The sequence below is a fragment of the Colossoma macropomum genome, unplaced genomic scaffold, assembly GCF_904425465.1.
Source record: "Colossoma macropomum unplaced genomic scaffold, Colossoma_macropomum, whole genome shotgun sequence".
Classification (NCBI taxonomy): domain Eukaryota; kingdom Metazoa; phylum Chordata; class Actinopteri; order Characiformes; family Serrasalmidae; genus Colossoma; species Colossoma macropomum.
In genome coordinates this window covers 10,185,149-10,205,106 of record NW_023494791.1, presented here as the reverse complement: position 1 = coordinate 10,205,106, position 19,958 = coordinate 10,185,149, and the positions used below count along the sequence as shown (strand labels likewise).

The 19,958-nt window shown below is 39.5% G+C and overlaps 3 protein-coding genes across 9 annotated transcripts in view; 2 read left to right on the top strand and 1 right to left on the bottom strand.

The window, feature by feature from the left end:
• The first annotated feature begins 6,452 nt into the window (after positions 1-6,452).
• prop1 (PROP paired-like homeobox 1) lies at positions 6,453-10,155 on the top strand. The gene is made up of 3 exons (XM_036573415.1): positions 6,453-6,522; positions 8,096-8,322; positions 9,760-10,155. The coding sequence occupies exons 1-3, from the start codon at positions 6,453-6,455 to the stop codon at positions 10,153-10,155; spliced, it is 693 nt and encodes a 230-aa protein (XP_036429308.1).
• A 1,520-nt stretch (positions 10,156-11,675) lies between these two features.
• Positions 11,676-17,169, bottom strand: mcfd2 (multiple coagulation factor deficiency 2, ER cargo receptor complex subunit). 2 transcript variants are annotated; one of them, XM_036573826.1, is made up of 5 exons: positions 17,045-17,169; positions 15,480-15,667; positions 14,369-14,528; positions 13,603-13,759; positions 11,676-11,895 (listed from the first exon to the last, which is right to left on the bottom strand). In XM_036573826.1, the coding sequence occupies exons 2-4, from the start codon at positions 15,656-15,658 to the stop codon at positions 13,628-13,630; spliced, it is 471 nt and encodes a 156-aa protein (XP_036429719.1). In that variant the 5' UTR covers positions 15,659-15,667; positions 17,045-17,169; the 3' UTR covers positions 11,676-11,895; positions 13,603-13,627. The 2 variants fall into 2 exon arrangements, with proteins under 2 accessions (XP_036429719.1, XP_036429718.1); XM_036573825.1 differs by having other exon boundaries at positions 11,676-13,759.
• Positions 17,170-17,863: 694 nt separating this feature from the next.
• ttc7a (tetratricopeptide repeat domain 7A) overlaps positions 17,864-19,958 on the top strand; it is a 66,515-nt gene continuing 64,420 nt past the window's right edge. For 3 of the 6 annotated variants that reach the window (XM_036573818.1, XM_036573817.1, XM_036573820.1), the window contains exon 1: positions 18,464-18,535. Coding sequence is in view for 1 of the 6 variants with exons in the window: in XM_036573824.1 (XP_036429717.1) it covers positions 18,561-18,617 (57 nt within the window). In the remaining 5 variants the exon portion in view is untranslated. Of the gene's footprint in view, positions 17,931-18,463; positions 18,618-19,958 lie in introns of those variants that run through there. The other 3 variants (XM_036573821.1, XM_036573822.1, XM_036573824.1) reach the window with 3 other exon arrangements.

Here is a 19,958-nt window from a genome sequence, read left to right as displayed (position 1 = left end):
TCGTAGTTTGTCTAATTGTGTTTGCAAGTGATACAGCTGCTATGCTTTATAGTCTGTCCCAATGTAACATACAAACCAGGGACTTTCAGAGAAGGCCTAATGAATTCTGTAAAAGAAAAAACATATTATTTAATATAATCATCAAATTTGTTGTATTTAAATTCTGCATGTAATGTACTAAATCTCCTATTTCATTGTTAAAATTTGGTTAGAAATAAAAGGGTTAAACTCTAAACTTTTTGTTTTGTGGTATGTAAGTAGATACAGTTAATGGAGCTCTTCCTTTGGTTAAGACTTCAGAAGCCAAACCTCTCACATGCCAGATTACCACTAACATGTTTAGGATCTGACTGTGGAATGTTTAGATGTTTAATGATTAATTTTTAATGTAGAAAGGCCAAAAAAGGTTAATGTTAATCGCTGTTAGCTTAGTGCTAACATACTACCAGAATTCCATGGGGGTGCTAGCAGAAATTTGCATTATCATACAGAAGTTTCTTTCCTTGTTTTCACTACTAGGCCTACCAGTAATAGTAAAGTTATAATCCCAAATTATAATCCCAAGACACCCACCTCTGACATAGTATAATAATCATAATCATCACTATCCAAAGAAACACATGCATCTCCAATAGAAATGCTCCAAAATCACTTGGAATAAAATCTCTTTACATTAACTTATAACTCTCCTCTCTCATAAACTTGTCATTTTAGAGATACTTGTTTTTCTTTGGACAGCAATGATATGTAAATTAAAGTTATTGTGTATTTTTTTGGATGTGTCCATTTTTTTGTTTGTTTCTTTGTTGTTGTTTTGTTTGAATCGTACTGCCTCTCTGCTCGTTTTCTTCTCTGGAAAGTAAACTCTGAGAGGGAGGAAAGCTACGTGTTTCTCTCCGGGACATAATATTTTTTTCATTAGTGGTGTTTATTAGGTCCTGGAAATGCCGCTGTACTCTGAACATGAAATGAATCACAGTTTGTCTCCCAAATATTTCCATTCAAAAAGCAAAGACATGAAGACAGCCAAGAAGGGTAAGGGGGCATGGTGACTATCAATGAGTGTGTGTGTGTGTGTGTATGTGTGTGTGTGTGTGTATGTGTGTGTGTGTGTGTGTGTGTGTGTGACTGACTTTGAGGGAAAACAAGATAAAAACAGGGCCAATGTCAGGACCAGCAAAGTGTTATAAACAAACAACATTTTACAAAAAGTTATATTTCTTTAATGTTTTAAACTAAAAGGGTAGAAACATTTCTTTGTTCTGTTCCTGAGGTTATGGTTGGGGTGGGGTTTAAGATTACACTTAGATAGACTGCACTGTTACATATACAGTAGTGTGCAAAAATTTGGGCACCCCTGGTCAGACACGTTTAGTTGATTTTCTAAGTGAAAATAAGTGACACGTCCTCTACAGAGACCACACTTCAGCACATTTTAGTGCACAGTTACTGATTATTTGCTGAATTTAAACATGGAAACACATAAAATGTGGCCTTTGCAAAAGTTGTGGTACATTTTATATGTGAGACTCAGCAAATGAATATAAATTTCACGCTAAATTTGCAGAAAACAGTCATATTAAAGTTCATTTCCTGAGAGAATATCTTAACCTATTTTGTCGTTTTCTACTTTTTACAGAATTTCAAAGACCAGGGGCCATTTATACCAATGGGTTGTAATTTCCTATGAATGGGAGCAACTAAAATGCTCCAACATGATTTGGGAAAAAAAATTAAAAATATATTTTCCATTTACTTGCATTCAAAGTTAAGAATGTTTTTTTCTGTCTGCTGTAAATTTGCTATTTTGGAGATATAGGTTTTTTTGGTCACAGTGACGACATACATAATAAACGTGAGACACTGCACATGTGACATGACATGACGTCCTGACATTGCATAAAAACAAATGTGTGTGTGTGTGTGTGTGTGTCAGCAGGTGGGCTTGGCTGGGTGGATTTGCCGAGCTGTTGTCTGGATGCTTGTGCTGTCCAGACGGTGGTGGTGTCCTCTTTCCTGCAGGACCCCTGAGCCACCTGTGTCCTGCATACATACAGACACACTTACAGCCCCCCACGCAGCGCAAGTGCAAGACATCACGTCAATTTACATTCACTCTCTCATTCAACCCTTAAATACACACCTCAGGTCTCAGGTCCCAAGTCCATGACCCATTTTCCCTGCTTCTGCATTGCTTATTTTTCCAGATAAGTGACAAATACAATATCAAAATATAGCAAAATATAGTTTATTTTAATAGCAAAAAAGAATTTGATTGTTTTACACCATCATTGCAGTTGATGTAACATTATATTCATGTGCAACTGTCTGCAGAGAGATGAACCTCCATAAAGGAAGGAATTCTAGAAAACTGTCTCTATCTGTGTATCAGTGACCTCCTTCAAGCGCGCACACACACACACACACACACAGGCACAGGTCACTGTGCAGTACAGGCCAGAGGGGAGTTGGGTTACATTCCTTCCATCAGGGCTGAGAGGCTGCCAGCCAGGTCACTCCCAGTTCACTTCTGAGGAGATTCTCTCTCTCTCTCTCTCTCTCTCTCTCTCTCTCTCTCTCTCTCTCTCTCTCTCTCTGTTCTTCTGTCCCCCGTTCTCTTTCTCTGTCCTCATTTTTCTTTCCATCTCTCTCTTTTGCTTGTTCTTTCCTCTCTGTGTCGTGTCTTTCTCATTCATTTCTGTTTGTTTCCGTTTCTGACTCTCTCTCGTTCTCCCTGCCTCTATATCTCTTTTTCTCTCTTTTCTGCCTCTCTCTCCTCTCTTTCTCACTCCCCCCTCTCATTTCCTCTCTCTCATGCCACTCTCTCTCTCTCTCTTTCCTTCTCATTCCCCCACTCTCTTTCTCTCTTCCTCTCTCTCTCTGTCTCTTTCACTCTTTCACTCTTTCATCTCACTCTGTCTCACTGTCTCACTTTCTCACTATCTCTCTTCTAACTTACTCTCTTCTTTCTCTTTGCGTTGTGTAGTTCTGTAGCTCAGTGAGAGTCTTCATCTGTGCTGAATGTGTAGTGATGTCAGGAAAGTGCTGTGTGTGTAAATGTACACTGATCTCACAGCAGTGTAGCATGTATGTTTGACTGGTTTCATGCATGCATGTGTGTATGTGTGTGTGTGTGTGTATATGTGTGTGTGTGTGTGTGTGTGTGTGTGTAGATGTTGTGGTTAAGTTTTGGCTCTCGCAGGCAGAACCTCCACCCAGTGCTGTTTGGGTCTGAGTCAGAATTCCTCAGACTATTGGAAATTCCCAGAATTCTTTGGGCAGCCTGGCCGCAGCGTTCTGGGGGTCCACAGAGTTCAGCCAGTCCCCACGATTCCCCTCTCCAGTGCTGAGAATAGGAGAATCAGCTGGCCCAGAGACACGCTCATCCTCTTTCAGCAGTGCAGGGACAGTCTTCTCTCTGGACGCTTCATTTCTGTCAGCTTCAACTATTTAAAGGCCACAGCCAATTCATCCACTACTGAAAACCATGTTTATACTGTAGAGCCATTTATGAAACACAAGTCTAAGTGATTGGAATCTTGGTCCATCGCTCTCTTCCTCCCTCCATTCTCTCATTACTCAAGTGAAGCCATCTCTGAGCAACAAGAAACACATTCCGGGAAATTGTTCTGGGGTTATCGACATGATAGCTAAACAAAGTGTATCTTTTTACAAGTGACAATCAGAGTATATAATCCAAGTGTCCATAAATATTACAATTAATCTTGCATGTATTATACAGCGAGTATAACTTCATGTTACAGTGGTTGGTTTAGTGAAAATGAATAGAACTCAGTTAAAGGAAGAGTGTGAATCTGAGTTTAGATCTGCATAAGGGTCCCTCAATCAGCCAAGACGTGATTGACGCCTGAGGGTTACTTCTTTATTTTTTTAGCTGATGCAACTCAGAAGTAATGAACACTTACAGTACTGTGTAAAAGTCAGAGACCACCTTCCTTTATTTATTTTCCAGTACAAAGTACCAGTTATTCATTTTTCAGTTTTAAAATAAGCAGAAAACATATTTAATACAATATTACACAGAAGCCTCAACAACTAAATTTCCCCCATTTATTTATTTGTTTACTTATTATTATTCATATTCTTATTCTTCTTTTAATTATGATTATTTTATTATTAATCCAGTCATTTTAATTCATTTTAGTTTCTTTTTGATCTTATCCTCCTTTTGTTTTATTCTCAAATAGACTTCCTTATGTGGTTTTTGACACATTGCATTAGGAAATACATTGCATAGATAGAAACAGGCATAGCAGCCATCCTGAAGCTGCATACTGTCTGTACTCTTCGTTAGCTACATTGGTCAAATCAAATCAAGTCAAGTCAACGTTTATTTGTATAGCGCTTTTTATAACAGGTGTTGTCACAAAGCAGCTTTACAGAAAAATCAGGATCCCAGCCCCCCATAAGCGTCGCCAATGGTGACAGTGGCAAGGAAAAACACCCTAAGAGCAAGAGGAAGAAACCTCGAGAGGAACCAAGACTCAAAAGGGGAACCCATCCTCCTCTGGCCGACACCAGATAGCAAACAATGAGATTCGATCATTAGTATATCACATGGAAAAAGGGGAACAGCAGGAGAAGCAACGTCTATGATTAAAAAAATGCCGCAGTTCCATTAGGAGGGTCAGTGGTTTGCAGGTGAGGTTTGTACAATGTTGCTCAGCAGGAAGCTCCATGGTGGTCAGACTAGTCCAGAAGGCTGGCAAGCAGTGGGCACCTGCCTTTTACCTGCAGAAACAGGTACTTCACACACCAAACATCTTAGCTGATCAGCTGCATTTAGGATAGGGGGACATTGTGTAAACTTGATTTTTGGCCAAACTATTCCTTTAAATAGTTAAACAGGCAGATAAGTCATGGCTAGCTTGGCTGACGGTAGCCTCTCTGCTTCGCTCTAAGCCTCTGGCCCTGGCTCAGATGACGCTCTGGCTGTGTCACTCACAGTTAAGCCGTGCAGAGCGCCATTCCATTCTACCAACCCCCTCACTCTTCCATATCTAGTTTGGTCTCTGGCCACTGTGGTCACACAATTAGACAGTAAAAAGAGCTTAAAGTGCTATAGTTCACTGCAGTCCTACATTCAGCTAGGAGACTATTAATGAAGGTTGCTCCACCTTTTTTTGGAAACACAGAATTGTTTCACAGTGAGGGACACCGGGAAAGGCAACATAACAGGCAGAGTGGGGATAAATATCTGAAATTAGATTTTCTACCTTAGGAATGAGATTTGAATGAGATTTGTGAGAGGACACATACTTCTCAGAACATCCATAAATTCAATCTGAGCCTTAATTATAAAGAGTACTACATGGAAGTTAATGATGAATTCCACTGATTTTTCAGAATTTCTGCATAATTAAATGAGTAAGATGTAAACAAAGTCGTTCAGAGTGGTTTGATGTGAAATGCTCCCTTCTGGAGAGCAGAACTGTTCACCTTGGTTGTGAAATCTGAAGAGTTTAATGTCTCTAATAGCTCACAGAAATGACATGAAATGGTTTTGAATATGCTGCCTGTTGATGTTGAAATTGGGTTTGTGATACTTTTAAAATTTTACCCCAAAAAGTTTTTTTCCTTCATCTGTTCATGGTGGAGAGGGGCACACAGTGCAAAACAGTCCCAAAAGAAAACATATTCTTTCAGATCTACCACTATTTCACCATTATCAACATTATCAACACTCAGAAGACACGTGTAGGTTCACTGGTGGTTTTGGATATTAAAAAAAATGGCCATATTTGTGTTGTAGTCATGGCGACTCCTGGTTCCTATCACCACCACTGTAAAGAAATCGGAGTCTGTGAGTTTCTCTACAATGAAGTATTTCACATCAAAACACTCTGAATGACTTTGTTTACATCTCAGTTTTGAACATCAACAGAATTCCCCATTAATAGTTCTGCACATTTCACACGCATGCATTCTCCCCTGCGATAACATTACATGATCCGACTAAACAGTTCTTGATTTCTTATCCATGGGAATGAATAAAGAAGCCAAAAAATCCAATATACACAAAATTAGCCAGTTGACTATTTTTGTTCACTCGTCCAAAGTTTTGCTGCACACTTCTATTACTACGAATAACTCAGCCAGTTTGCATTGTAGTCCATGTAGTTACTGAATAATGAGCCTTAGTATGTCATAAGCCTGGGATTTTAAAGGATTAAACCCACCAAAACAAAGTTCATTTACTTTATAGATATCTAAAGGAACATTTCTGAAACTCCAATATCAGGAAAAGTTATAAGGTCGGAATATCATTATACTTGGTGTCAATCATTCCAACAGGAGGCCAGGTGATGAGGGGTGTGAACGCTGAATGATGTCACTGAGGGTGGTCATTTAATGAGTGTAAAAGACTCAGGTAAGCTTGTATTGTCCATAGCCGGGTTTGAAACCCCACTGTGGCTCAGAGAGGACCAGCTATGGACCCTGTTAAGCCTCATCAGCCGTTCTCTGACATGTACTCTGAGGTTATCGTCAGCTCAAGCGCAGGTAAGAATTAGCCATTAATGTATATTTGTGACTGCTGAAAGCTTACTTACTATACAAAAGGATACTGAATTAATAAAGAGCTGGACATGGTCTAGATGAGTGGTTCGCAAACAGGGGCTCAAGGACCCTCAGGCAGTTCTTTGCTCCAACCCAAATTGCAACGCTTAGGGAAAGGGCAAAATGTGGATTGTCTAAGGGTTCCTGATCACTGGTTTGAGCATCACTGGCCTAGACATTAGCTAAAACTGGACTGAGCTATGGTCTAGGCCACAGCAGTGCCTTGAAAGCTACAAAAAATTCAAAACAGGTAGGCAACAAAGCTTAACAACATTTAGCTAATGCTCAAAGTCAATCCACATCTGACTGTGGATCCAGTTCAAATGGTTTTGACCCACCTTGGCTTCTGTGTGAGATTTTCCATTGTGAATATGAGGTATGATTTAGGACGAACTACCTTATATATGAGGTAAATGTGGTGCTATATTGGTCTTTCTATGAGAAATAATCATGTTTCTATATTAACATAGACAGCACAAAGTGTATGTGATGGTACACTATGTATCTAAAAGACTGTAGACACCTGTTCATTCAACATTACATCTGAAACCAGGGATATTATTAGAAAGTTTGTCCCCCGAAGTAAAAGCATGAACACTTGCTTTACACTAGATGTTGGAACACTACTGTGAGGATTTGATTGCATTCAGTCATAAGAGCATTAGTGAGGTCAGGAACTGATGTTGGATGATTAGTTGAACGCATGGGTTCATGAAAACCTAGATGCGGGTTGAAAGATGTTTTGGTGCTGCATTTTTATCCAACCGATTTGAGCTATTTGGGTGACTACTGATTTCTAGTGCTTGTTAGCAACATTAGCTTTGTAAGCAGTTCTAAACTAAGGAAGCAAAACTTGGTCTCCAAACACGTCTTGATGTATGGACTACATCTGGGATAAGAGGAAAGTGGGTACATTTGATTTTTCACCAAACTATTCCTTTAAAGTAGTTGGATTCACTATTTAAAAGGATTGTCTAGATACTTTAGGACATTATAAAATCCATGGTGGAAACGCTTTATTTACACTGTAATTCACCTTTCGCGCATTTGCTTGCTTGTTTTCACAACAAGCAAAAAAGTAACTTCACTTAACTCTCCCTCTGCCCTCCACACCAACCTTGTGAAAAAGCCAAGTCCAGTGATTTGACAAATTAGTCGCTTTTTTTTGACTTTTGTTCGCCTAATCTTGCCTCAATCCTTTGGCCTCTGGTATCTCTCTCTCACGATATTGAGTTTAGGCAGTAAAGCCCACAGCCTATTGAGTTCCCAGCCTTTTGTTCACTAGTGTAAGGCTCTTAAACCCTTCCCCTTCAGAGAGATGCCATTTGTGAGATGCATTCTTGCCAAGCGAACTCCGCCGATGTGGCCACAGTTGATAAAACTCTCTGTCGGTGGGAAATTACTTGTAACCAGAGAGAAGCATGTACACAGATTCTTTCTTTCTTTTCTTGGAGTCACGCAAAGGTTCACTTTTCCAATCAAGTCCAATCTCCTCTATTTACCTCTCTGAGTACAGATGTTCAGGCTCCTACCAGGAAAGAGTCCACGGGGCCTGAGAGCAGTGGGGACGGGGTGAGGCGAGCGAGACCCCACCCATCGCCGTCCCGCAGGAGACACCGCACCACCTTTAGCCCTGAACAGCTGGAGCAGCTGGAGTTAGCCTTCAGACACAACCACTATCCTGACATCTATTACCGAGAGGAACTGGCTCAGGCCACCAAACTGAATGAGGCCCGCATACAGGTCAGAGCTTTTTTACAACATGAAACATCATCTTCTTTTTGAATACTGAGTCTCATCTACAATATTTTCTCACATCAAATGTATTTGCTGTGTTTTCAGCATCATAGAACAACACATTCGCTGGCCATTTTATTAGAAACACTATGTCCACCTAGCTGGTGTATACAGGCAATAAGCCATGAGTAGCCAAGTCTGTTATCTATCTTGTAGCCATTCACCAGCGGTCAGTCTCTGATCACAGAGCTGCTCTCGGCTTGGTATTTTTAAGTGTTGGACCACTCTTAACCCAGCAGTGACACCGACGTGTCTAATACCCCAACAACACCTTTGTGCCTGACACATCATACCAGCTCCACACATACTACCATATCAATGTCAGTGATGAGTGACAATGTGTTGAAAACAGTCCACCACCCAAACAAATATCTGGTCAGTTGCCGTGGATAAAAACGGACCAGTGATTAATTTGGTATAAGGTGGCTGGGAAATTTGTAGTTGTACCCCTATATAGGGCATCTATAAGGTTCAGTGCTGCGGAAAAGTCAAGGAACACCTTTATTTGTTTAATTTCCAGTCAAAATGTCTATTAAGTACAAGTTATTTATTCTTCAGGAGACATTTCTGAGGAGATTAGATATAAAATAGCCCACCAGAGTTAAAAATAATTTAAATATACAGAGACAATGGGACTCCTAAGAACTGCTCAAGACTAGGTAGGCCTCTAAAACTGTCCCCATCAGATAAGCAGCACTTAAACCTTTCATCTTTGAGAGAGAGGAGAAAATCAAGCCACTTCTGCTTCAGATCTGAAGAATCCACAGGTGTTTCTTTCCATACTTCCACTTTGACATGACAACTCAACACTATCAATGTGTTTGAGATTACGTAGATCATCAGAAGCAGAAAATGCAACCAACTTCTAAGACTGAACTTTGGAGGTGTGGAAAGATATCTCTGCATTTGTTTAAAAAACTGAAAGCAAGTCTCCTGAAAAGGACTAAAGCTGTAATAAAGACAAATATTAGTTTTGTGTAATGTTAGCTGTTATACATTTTTGTTGTTATATATTCTGCTGTTTTTCTTGATACTGAAAAATGAACAAGATGTATTTAATGGCCACTTTGAATGGACATTAAATAAACGAAGGGTGGTCTCTGACGTTTTCACAGTACTGTATGTGGACCTCATAAAGTAATAAAAGGAAGTGGAACAAAATAAAGTGGTGGTGAGTGTGTATGCAAAATATACTTTTTGGCAAATGTATTTATTTCTTAATTACTCATTTTTGAGTGACCTGTTTAAGCTCTTCACAGATGTCCACATCCTAAAGATTATTATTCATGGACCTGGTGTCTTTATAAGGGGTTAAAAGGTCTTTTGTAAAATCACATGTTGTCTTAAGTTGATGCCCCCAATGTCCTCGTTCTGCCGTCTCAGGTTTGGTTCCAGAACCGACGTGCCAAGCAGCGGAAGCAAGAGCGTGCCACCCAGAAAGTGCTGCCAGTAGGTGTGCTGCCAGGACGCGCAGCTCTTTTGGGCAGCGTTCGTGTGACCCCTGCAGGCGCGGCAAGGCAGTACCAGTGTCCTCACTCCCTGCCCCACATCCCCAGATTCTCCTCAATGCTGCCCTCTGGTGGTTACTCCCCCCACACAGGAGCAGCCACTCAGCTGGCCTGCCCTTCAGCGCCCACTCCAGCACAGCCCGCCAGGCAGCATGAGGACTGGTACAGCCAGCTGTGCAGCATTGGAGCTCCAGGCACCAACCTGCCCCATGCCTCAGTGTTCTCCCTGACCTCTATGTCAGCGCTGGAGCCAGCCGCTCACTGGAACTAAAGCAGACTGAGAGAGAAAGCTGCGTTCTTATTATGAGACTTATTGCTCAGACCCAGTCTTTCCATCTAGACAGCTTTTGTTTGTGTTTGTGACATATGTCTGTCATTAGTGTGAATACATTAGTTTGGGCCTTCACACATACATTTCATCTCAAGTTAGCTGGCACCAACACTAGATATTGACCATAGTGATGTGCATATGCATTCTGGACAGAGAAAAAAAAAATATTCCAACATGAATGTTGTCGTCGGGTGAACTGTCAAATAACAAACAGGCCAGCATATGAAAGTGGCTCAAATCCGATTTGGAGAGATCCAATTTCCCAATTCACACTGCTGTGAAATGTGAAATTTCATTCTAAATTTGTTCTGAAAGATGAAATCCACTGATTTTTCAAAATGTCTGCTTAATTCAATAATTGAGATACTCTGACTGGGTTTGATATGAAATGGTTCATTGTACAGAAACTTGGTGTTCTTTATAGTGGTGCTGATAGGAACCAGGGGTCACAATGTCTACAACACAAATGCAGACATTATATTTGCCATTCAAAAAGACCTGTGAACCTACATGTATCTTCTATATTTTATTTTCTATATTTCTAGTCTGTATATGTAATACTGATAACAGTAAAATATTAGTAAATCAACAAATAAGTTTTCTTTGGGTACTACGTTCCTTACAACACCCAAACATGCACTTTTCCACCATGTACAGAGCTTAAAAATACATTTTAGGCCAAAACTTTCTCTCAAAACTGACATAAAACAATGTCTCAGCCATCAAACAGCAAATGTGTTACCATTTCATGTAAATAACCTTCTGTAATGTTGCTTTCAGCATTAAACACTTCGGACGTCTGGTTCCTATCACCACCACTGTGAACAAGTCTGTGTCCGTAAGTTTCTTTAGAACGGGGGATTTCACATCAAACCACTCTGAATGACTTAATGATTTAATCATGCAGAAAGTTCGAAAAATCGTTGGAATTAATTTTAAGATAAGTTGTCAGCGTTTGTGTACGACTGATTTATGTCTGCATAATTATACATTCACTAATTGCACTCTGGAATGCCTGTAGCACACTGGCACTACCGTACACGTCACATTGGAAACGAGTTAATCCACTTGACATCAAATTCATCAAATTTCATTCAGAATTATTTTAAGAGTGGATTTGTGCAGATGAACATAAATGAGGCCCCTGATCATTTTTCACATTTAGGCAAAAAATCTGATTTGTGCCACTTCAACTTGGTGCACATACTGAACGAGAGGCTTCAAAAGCAGCCTGGCAGCCCATAAATGTGCCTCAGCCATCCCGCTGTTTTTAGTTTATCTGGGCCTTATGAGCTGATTTGATTGTGAACAGTCTACTTAAGAAGACTTCTTAAGTGTGTTTCCCACATGTTGGTGATATTACATGCATGCAGCCTACAAACAGCTGTGATATTTTAAAATTGGTGTCGGTACTTTGCTTTCAAATGTAATTCCTTCTGTTTCATAAAACAAAGTCAAACCTTTTTTCAACTTTTTATTACAGTTTGCAAAACACAAGATGTTCTCTAAATTATTGCTATACTTTTCTAACACAAAAATAATCCATTTATATTTTTACTTCATCCACAAATCCATGAGCATCACACTGTGAATACACAACATCTTTACAGAGTCCGGTTTACATTCTGAATGTCCTGTTTTAACAGATGAGCCTCACAGGGCTTCCTTTACATTAGGAATCTGTAAGAAGAATATATGGGTTCATAGATAACTAGATTTCAAAAATGATAAGACATGTACATTATTAAATACAAATCTTTCATATTTAACATGAAATGACAAATAATTAGAAATAAATTAGCCTGTGTTTTCAGCAAGTCAAGCTTAGATCAGGTAACAACTGAACAATGACAGTCTTGGCCTACATTCGACCTCTGATGAAAATGAAAGATCAAGCAGCCTATAAAATGTCCCTTCATCACCCATAGCTGGTCATTATTAGAGGGTAAAATCCTGTGTTCACATTTCCTAGTCCTAGTTCTGGGAATCTGCTGAGCTACACAAGTTCTCAGTGCTCTCACAAGCCTAATCTTAGGGTCTGATGCATTAGACGATATGCAAAAAGTTGGTACATCGTAGCAAGTGAAAGCATAAATGCAGGCAATACATATAATATACATCAATATGAGATTGTTCTAAGAACATTACAAGATTATTCAACTTATTTCCTTTAAGCAGTTGTTTCAAACACAATTACCTGCGAGTGTTGTAAGACAAATTTCACTTTACATAAGTAAAAATGTTTAAAAACAGGTTGAATGACCTTACAACATACTTACACCAGTCTCATAATGAGAATCATTAGATTTATTGCCTATATTTAAGAGTATTTCTCTTTCCAAGATATCTTTTTGCAGTGTAAATAATCACTTCAGCATGCAGCAGCACCAAGACTGAGAAAGACTCCTCTTGACTGGTGTGGGACACAATGCCCAGACCACCAGGGTAGGCAAATTTAGTTAGAACATGTATACACTTATCAAGGGCCTCAAACCAAAGACAAGTGCTGATCCCAGATTAGCACTCAGCTGAGAAATGTGATAAGTATGATAACCAAGCATACATCAAACAGAGAACACTTAACCAATGTCAGCCAGTGGTTAACCACAGTGAAGTCAGGATAAAACATGAGGACTTTATCAGAACAGTGAACTCTCTTAGGCACAATACACAGTTAACAGTATACTGAAAATAGGCAGAAGTTACCCACATGGGTCCATCTATAATCAGCATCTTATACCGAAAGTCAAACACTAGACAAATTCCAGGAATGTATAAACTGATCTTAAACCAAGCTGGTAAAATGAGTAACTTTCTACCTACATCAACAAGTTCTCTGTAAGGCAGAATCATATCTTTGTCAACCACAGATGCCAAATTTTCCTATTGTTTTACATGAGAACATTGCTGCAAAACACACTACAGCAATATAATGAAGGATGTTTGTTTACAGGCAGACATGTTTGGCAGTTTATGCATTAGGGGGCGACAAAAAGGGTATACTTGATGTTACAAAAACATTGTACTGACTGCAATGCACTGTGTCTTTAACACACACACACACACACGTGTGTCACAATACAACCCGTATCATTTCTTCCCAATCAGTCTTGATACTGATGGGCTGAAGTATGGACAGTAGGTAGCCCCAGGCTGCTCAGATTCAGGCCTGGAGGATCACACCCTCGCACAGTTTACTGTTGGATCACTATGAAGTGCTTCATGAGCTCAAGTGCATGAGTTGGGACAGGTGAAAGACTAACCCGTGCAAGTCTGTGGGCCTCCAGGGCTCGATCTGAGCAACAGTGCAGGCTTGCAAATGTGAAACGCATAAGCACAAATAACTGACAGTATTCCATTCGTAAATCAGAGGTAAACGGATCTCACAGTAAGGCAGTAGGCACTCTGCGCTTTATTCGAGGGACCTCGCGAACTCGGCATAGTCGATGTAACCGTCGTTGTTTTTGTCATCATCTCTGAGGACCTCATCGATGAGGCGGATGAGCTCTTCCTCTTTCATTGGCTGGCTGTTCTCGCCTTTTTCCTGCAAACCAAAAATGACGCATCAACAGACATGAGTCATGTTTAAAAGTGAAATCATATGCCACTCGTTATATAACTTTAATTATAATGTTTGAAGGTTGTTTTTTTCCCCTCTCGTTGTTTATTTCTGTCCCTCTCTCCCTTTCCTCTTCTTTTATGCATCCCATGTTTCATCATATTATGCGTCCCACGATTGATGTATCTGCTGAACCTATGAACTCTCGATACCTTTCAGTGCTTGGTATAAGGCACAAAAAGAGAACTAGTCTATGAAAATGTGTTTACTCTTATTGATTCATACTCGCTTTTCCAGGCTGTTCCTCACTTTCAAGTCACACTCCCTTTCAGGATGCCATTAATGATACAAACATGTTGACAAACACTTCTGAAATGAAATGTGCCACAGTATAATTAAGTAATCAGGCAACATTATTATTATCACATAATGGGCTCATTCAATCTAAAACAAATATAAGAATAGGACAAAATAACAACATAAGAATTTCATTTGTCAAGTTTAGCAGCTTGTATCCGCAATAACTGATGCATCGCTTTACCTGATTAAAAGGTCTCCAAACCTAGATCAGCTAAATGATATGAAGCCACCCACCTCTTTATGTACATGTGTAATGGCAGTGGCAAGCTCAAGCCCATCCAGCAGGTTGTTGCCATCGTAGTCATGCATTTTGAAATAATGAAGCTGCAGTTCTTGTGGGGTCATGTCTGCCTCTGGCTTCTCAATGACCCCTTCCAAATGTTCCATGATGTGGCTTGAAGGGAGAGCATCGGCATCGGTTTATGAATTTACATAACAGAACGCATGTAAACAGAATGACACAACTGCTGAAAACTGCTCTCAGAACAGTGATCCTACTCTGAGTTGTTTGGTAAATATAGGCCTAGGTGTACTGTTAAAGGGGAATAACAATTTTATGCATAATTCAATAGTGGAGATGTGAACAAAGTTGGTTTGATGTGGAAGGGTTCACTGTAGAGAACCTTACCAACTTTCTCTACAGTGGTGATATGAACCAGGGATTACAATATAACAATAGAACAATAAATGTAATGTAATAAAAAGCCACTTTATTTACTATCCAAAACCACTTACACGTCTTCTGAGTTTTTATATATAATATTGATAACAGCAAAATAGTGGTAAATCTGAAGAAAAAAAAAATTTCTTTGGGGTATTATTTTGCCTCTTGGTGTCCTGCATGCACCTCTCTACCATCAGTGGCTTTTAAAAATATGTTTAAGCTAAAATCAGCAGCATATTCACAACAACTTCATGCAATAGCTTTATGGGAGGTAACTTTTAGAGGCATTAAATTGTTCAGATGTCTGGTTCCTATCACTACCACTGTGAACAATACTGAGCTGATATGTTTCTCTATAATGCAGCATTTCACCTCAACTCATTCTCGATTTCTTTGCTCACATCTTAACAATTGATTAATGCAAAAAATTTTGAAAATCTGGTGGAATTCCCCTTTGAGGCTATCTTTAGATTTCGTATTTGGCAGCAGGTGCATTTGGAAAGGTATCAAAGTTCAGTTTTCTTTCCAAACAGAATACATGGGACATGAAGAACAAACACAGCATGAGATTAAAGACTTCTGGTCGTGCTCTAAAACACACTCGCATACAGTTTCAGTTTCAGTTAAGTTAGTTAGCTGAATCACATTAGAGACAAAGGAAATGCCATTCAGTGTACTCACTCTTTGTCCTGGACCATGTTCCTGTCCAGGCGGGTGATGGGAGGGTAGGCTTCTCCTGCTTGTGGTGACCCAGCTTGCTCATGCTGGCCCCCGTGTGACTGGACACCAAGCAGGCAGCAGGACAACAGCAGTAACCAGCCCCATATCCTGGGCTGCCCAAGCCTTCCTCTATACCGCATTATACAGTGCTGAGAAAAGAAATGCTAGCATTAAATGGGAATTCCACTGATTTTTTTTAACATTTATGCATAATTCAAGTTACTATGGTGTTACCAAACTCATTCAGAGTGGTTTGCTGTGAAATTTTCTTTTCTAGACTAACTTACAGATTGAGAACTGTTCACAATGGTGGTGACAGAAGCCAGACATCTGAAGTGTTGGATGCCTCTGTAAGCTACCTCAAAAATACACTGTCTAACACCTGAGACGTTGTTTTCTGATAGTTTTGAGATAAAATTTTGGCCTAAAGCATACATTTAAAAAAAAACAAAAACATCCATCCATAGCAGAGAGGTAAAACGGTACCTAAACAAAACTTGTTTTGTCAATTTGTACGACTATTAACAGTGCAACAAAAACTGGACATTTTGGAAAGTAAATAAAATGGGTATATTTGCATTGTAGACATCAGAGCCCCTGGTTTCTATCACTGTAAAGAAAAATAACAGTAAAAGTTTCTTTACAGTCAATCATTTCACATCAAACCACTGAAAGACTTTTACATCTTAAAAGCTGAATTATGTGGAACTTTTGAGAATACGGTGGAATTCCCCTTTAGGATCTTCAAAGGAAACATACAGATCCAGATTGGTGTATCAGTGACAGGTTGTGAACTGATATCTGATGCAGTGATTTCAGTGATTTTATTAATCAAATCACAGCTCTTACATGTATATACTGCATGAGTTTTGCGGTTTGGGAAAATAAACAAAAATCAAAAATCAATATAAAACATCCTAACGTGACAAATAAAGTCGAAAGTGTGAGGAACACAATCTTGTTCCGCTCAGCTGCTGAAAAGCAGTTTGGGCAGGTTTGAGGTTTGGTACAGCGGACATCATTTAAGGTGGAACGGGGAAATTAGAACAAGACTCACTGGTTCTGCATGTTCTCTAAGTTTCGGCTCTTCTTCTTCTAATTTCCCCGTTCGACCTTAAAATGGTGCAGCAGTTAAGTTACATTCTGGAGCCTCAGCAGGTCTAACGTGTGGAAATGTTATAAACAATGACAGACAGGATAAAATAACATCTCCAACAAAAGAGAAACACATTGCAGCTCGACAGAGAGAGACAGACAGACAGACAGACAGCAGCACAGAGCGACAGTAAAATCAGTCTTTCACAACCGAACCTCAGCCGGTCCTTTAAACCACTTCACCGTGTTTTCTTAAATTAAACAGTGTGTTGTGGTTCAGATTAACTCAGTCACTGCAGAGCAACTTCAGCCCTGCTATCCATTACATCATTAGCATCATTAGTTTAGTTTCCTTTCAGGCTTTTCTGCTCCACATCATTCTGTTGTTTCGTTCTTGTCCGCAGCGGCAGCGGCAGCTCGGGTCTCCTCACCTGCTCTGAATTTCGATTTATACGGGATGTTGTTGTTGTTGTTGTTGTTCCCTCAAACAGAACCGCAGACAACAAACTCCAGCAGGGACTCAGTCACTTCTGGCCCACTTCGCTCGCCGTAGCGGCCTTTCACCCTATTGACACGACAGCGAAATGTGATTGGCTGTTCTCAATACGACAACTAAAACGTGATTGGCTGTCGGTGTAGCGACAACTACAGTGTGATTGGTCTGAATATAAAAACTTTGATGTGATTGGCTGTTGGTAAAGCAGATACTGAAATGCGATTGGCTGTTGGTAATGCGGATACTGAAATGTGATTGGCTGTCGGTAAAGCGACAATGACAGCGAAATGTGATTGGCTGTTGGTAAAGCGGATACTAAATTGTGATTGGCTGGTCTAAATACAACAGCTAAAATGTGATTGGTTGTTGGTTTTGCGACAATTAAAATGTGATTGGTCTGAATATAAAATCTTTGATGTGATTGGCCGTTGATAACGTAGATACTGAAAAGCGATTGGCTGTTGGTAAGGCGGATACTGAAATGTGATTGGCTGTTGGTAACGCGGATACTGAAATGTGATTGGTTGTTGGTAACGCGCTGCTAAATTCTGATCGAGTGTAAAAAATCATAGTTCTGATTGAAAGTCGCTAATCAGAGAACCAAACTCTGACTGAATGCTGGTGATCCAACAGCTAAACAACTTATTCATTAAATCTGCCCAGCTAAAAACAATTTTATAAAATGTAAAGATGACTTTGTCACAACTTGTACCTTATTGCGGTAAACTCTCAGAGACTGTTATTCCCTTATTTGCATAATTCCCAACAACCTGCTGGATGGCCCTGAGCTTGCCACTGCTTTTTCACATGTACATAAACAGGTGAGTGGCTTTAGCTTCCTAAGTTGGCTGCTGTTATTTTCTCACGCAGTTCGCTAAATGTCGATAAGTGAAAAGTGTTGTCAAAGCCTCGATTCCTATATTATTTATTACACTGATGAAAATGATTGTTTATTATGGAAATATGCATTATTTGGTGTTTGAATGTAAATTCCCAGGCAAAAGGTCATTTGTGTTGTCTTTGGAAATAAGATGGAACATTTTATTGAATTAATTCAGGCCTGTTTTAAAATAAAAAGCCATTAAAACTGTAAAAGCATTGATAAATGTATTTATGTAATAACGTGTATGAAGTCTTGCATATTTATTAATGTATGTCTGCACTGCTGCGTTATTTTTTCTTGATTTGCATTTGATGCTGTGTACTGTTTGATTGTATGTTGATAACGTTTATGCACGCGCAAACATTTGATTGGATGTTTGATTGGATACCACAGCTCAAATGTGATTGGCTGTTGATCCTGCGTCACTAAAGCCTGAGCTCAGTCCTCCCGGAGCTTCATAATCCGGGCTGTGGGAAAGTGAGGGAGGACTGCTTGTGTACCTGCTAATATTCTCCTCAGTCATGTCCACTGTAGATTCAGTCGGTCAGTAACCTGTCCACTCGACCAAATGGCGAACCTTTGCAAAGAAAATGAGACTGCGAAATCTATTTTCCGGCGGCTGGAGGTTCAGTTTACAGTGTTTCTGTGCACTGCAGTAGAAACTTGTAGGCTGTAGTCTGACATAGTGTTGTGTTAGCTGACCTAACCGTAGTCTGGTGTTATTGGCCTCTAATGTAGCTAACGTTAGTTCTGCGTTGTGTTTTGTGGTCATGAATAATAAAGTAGTTTGAGCTGTTTGGTCTAACAATTCAGCCCAAATTACCTTTATTTTAGTCTGTACTGCTATTCGTATTAAATATACCTGTATTTATTCTTTTACCACATTAGGCTGTCTAGATATATATCGAAATATAATTGAAAACTCAGTTGTGACCCATTTTGCAGTCTTATAAAGCTGTGAAATGTTTGAAATTCAAGAAAGAAATTGTTCTCCGTTTGTCCATAAGATGGCGCTAATATCACATTAGTGAGTCTGAATGTATAGACCGGTTAGTGAATGGTTAGAAAGTTTAATAATGTTTACATATTACTTCAAACTCCTTTATTTAGTGAAGTAAAGTGAAGGAACTGTGATATGGGCCCTTTAATAGGAAGGACATTAGACCTTGTCTAGTAGTTCCTTTCTATGTTTCTTTGCTCGTTTTTCCTAGTTTGCCCCACCATAAATTATAATGCTTACCTGCTTTTTTAAAGAATGAGCTGTATATTTTAAAAATATTGTTTATGCTAATCGTTATATTAGCAGAATATTGGAATATCTTATGAGGATGAACATGACTGATGGCTTTGCTTTCAAAAAAAAAAAGTTTTGTGGCCCCTCATGATGGAGAGTCGGACACTACACCGTGTGTTTTACAGTCCAGAGGGAATTCAGTTTTTTTTGTAAGCAGACGTTTGTAGGTGTTTTAAAAGAGACACAAAGTTACCACATCCAGTCATAGCAGTGTTCCCTCTGTGTTCTGGCGGTGTGGTGCTCCCTGAGCTCTGCTGTTCTCCTGCGCTGTTAATGTAATTACTGTAAGCCCTGTAATTGAGCTAGTTAACAAACCAATGGAAAGCTTGTCCGTAAGGACACACTGTGGCAATCTGGCTTTCCTTCAGCATTCCCAGACCTATATTTCATTTATCTTTAAAGGGCCCATATCCTGCATTTTCTTCTATTTAATTTTTCCCTTAAAGGGCAATTTCACTGATTTATCAAAATTTCTACATAATTCGACACAAGATGTAAACAGTACAAAGTCATTCAGTGTGGTCAGATGTGAAGTGGAGAATCTTACCAACTCAGATTTACAGTGGTGGTGGAGTTACAATATTCACAAATATAGCTATTTTATTTATTATCCAAAGTGACCAGTGAACCTATACCTCCCTTTTGAACTTTTACATATAATGCTGATAATGT

What these genes read in the sequence shown, in the direction of transcription:
- mcfd2 (XM_036573825.1), bottom strand. Translation starts at nt 15,658, where the DNA reads ATGCGGTATAGAGGAAGGCTTGGGCAGCCCAGGATATGGGGCTGGTTA. An exon ending in AACATGGTCCAGGACAAAGA is followed by an intron (nt 14,529 to 15,479) that starts GTGAGTACACTG and finishes TCTCCCTTCAAG; the next exon opens with CCACATCATGGAACATTTGG. An exon ending in TTACACATGTACATAAAGAG is followed by an intron (nt 13,760 to 14,368) that starts GTGGGTGGCTTC and finishes TTTGGTTTGCAG; the next exon opens with GAAAAAGGCGAGAACAGCCA.
- prop1 (XM_036573415.1), top strand. Translation starts at nt 6,453, where the DNA reads ATGGACCCTGTTAAGCCTCATCAGCCGTTCTCTGACATGTACTCTGAG. An exon ending in TATCGTCAGCTCAAGCGCAG is followed by an intron (nt 6,523 to 8,095) that starts GTAAGAATTAGC and finishes CTCTGAGTACAG; the next exon opens with ATGTTCAGGCTCCTACCAGG. An exon ending in TGAATGAGGCCCGCATACAG is followed by an intron (nt 8,323 to 9,759) that starts GTCAGAGCTTTT and finishes CTGCCGTCTCAG; the next exon opens with GTTTGGTTCCAGAACCGACG.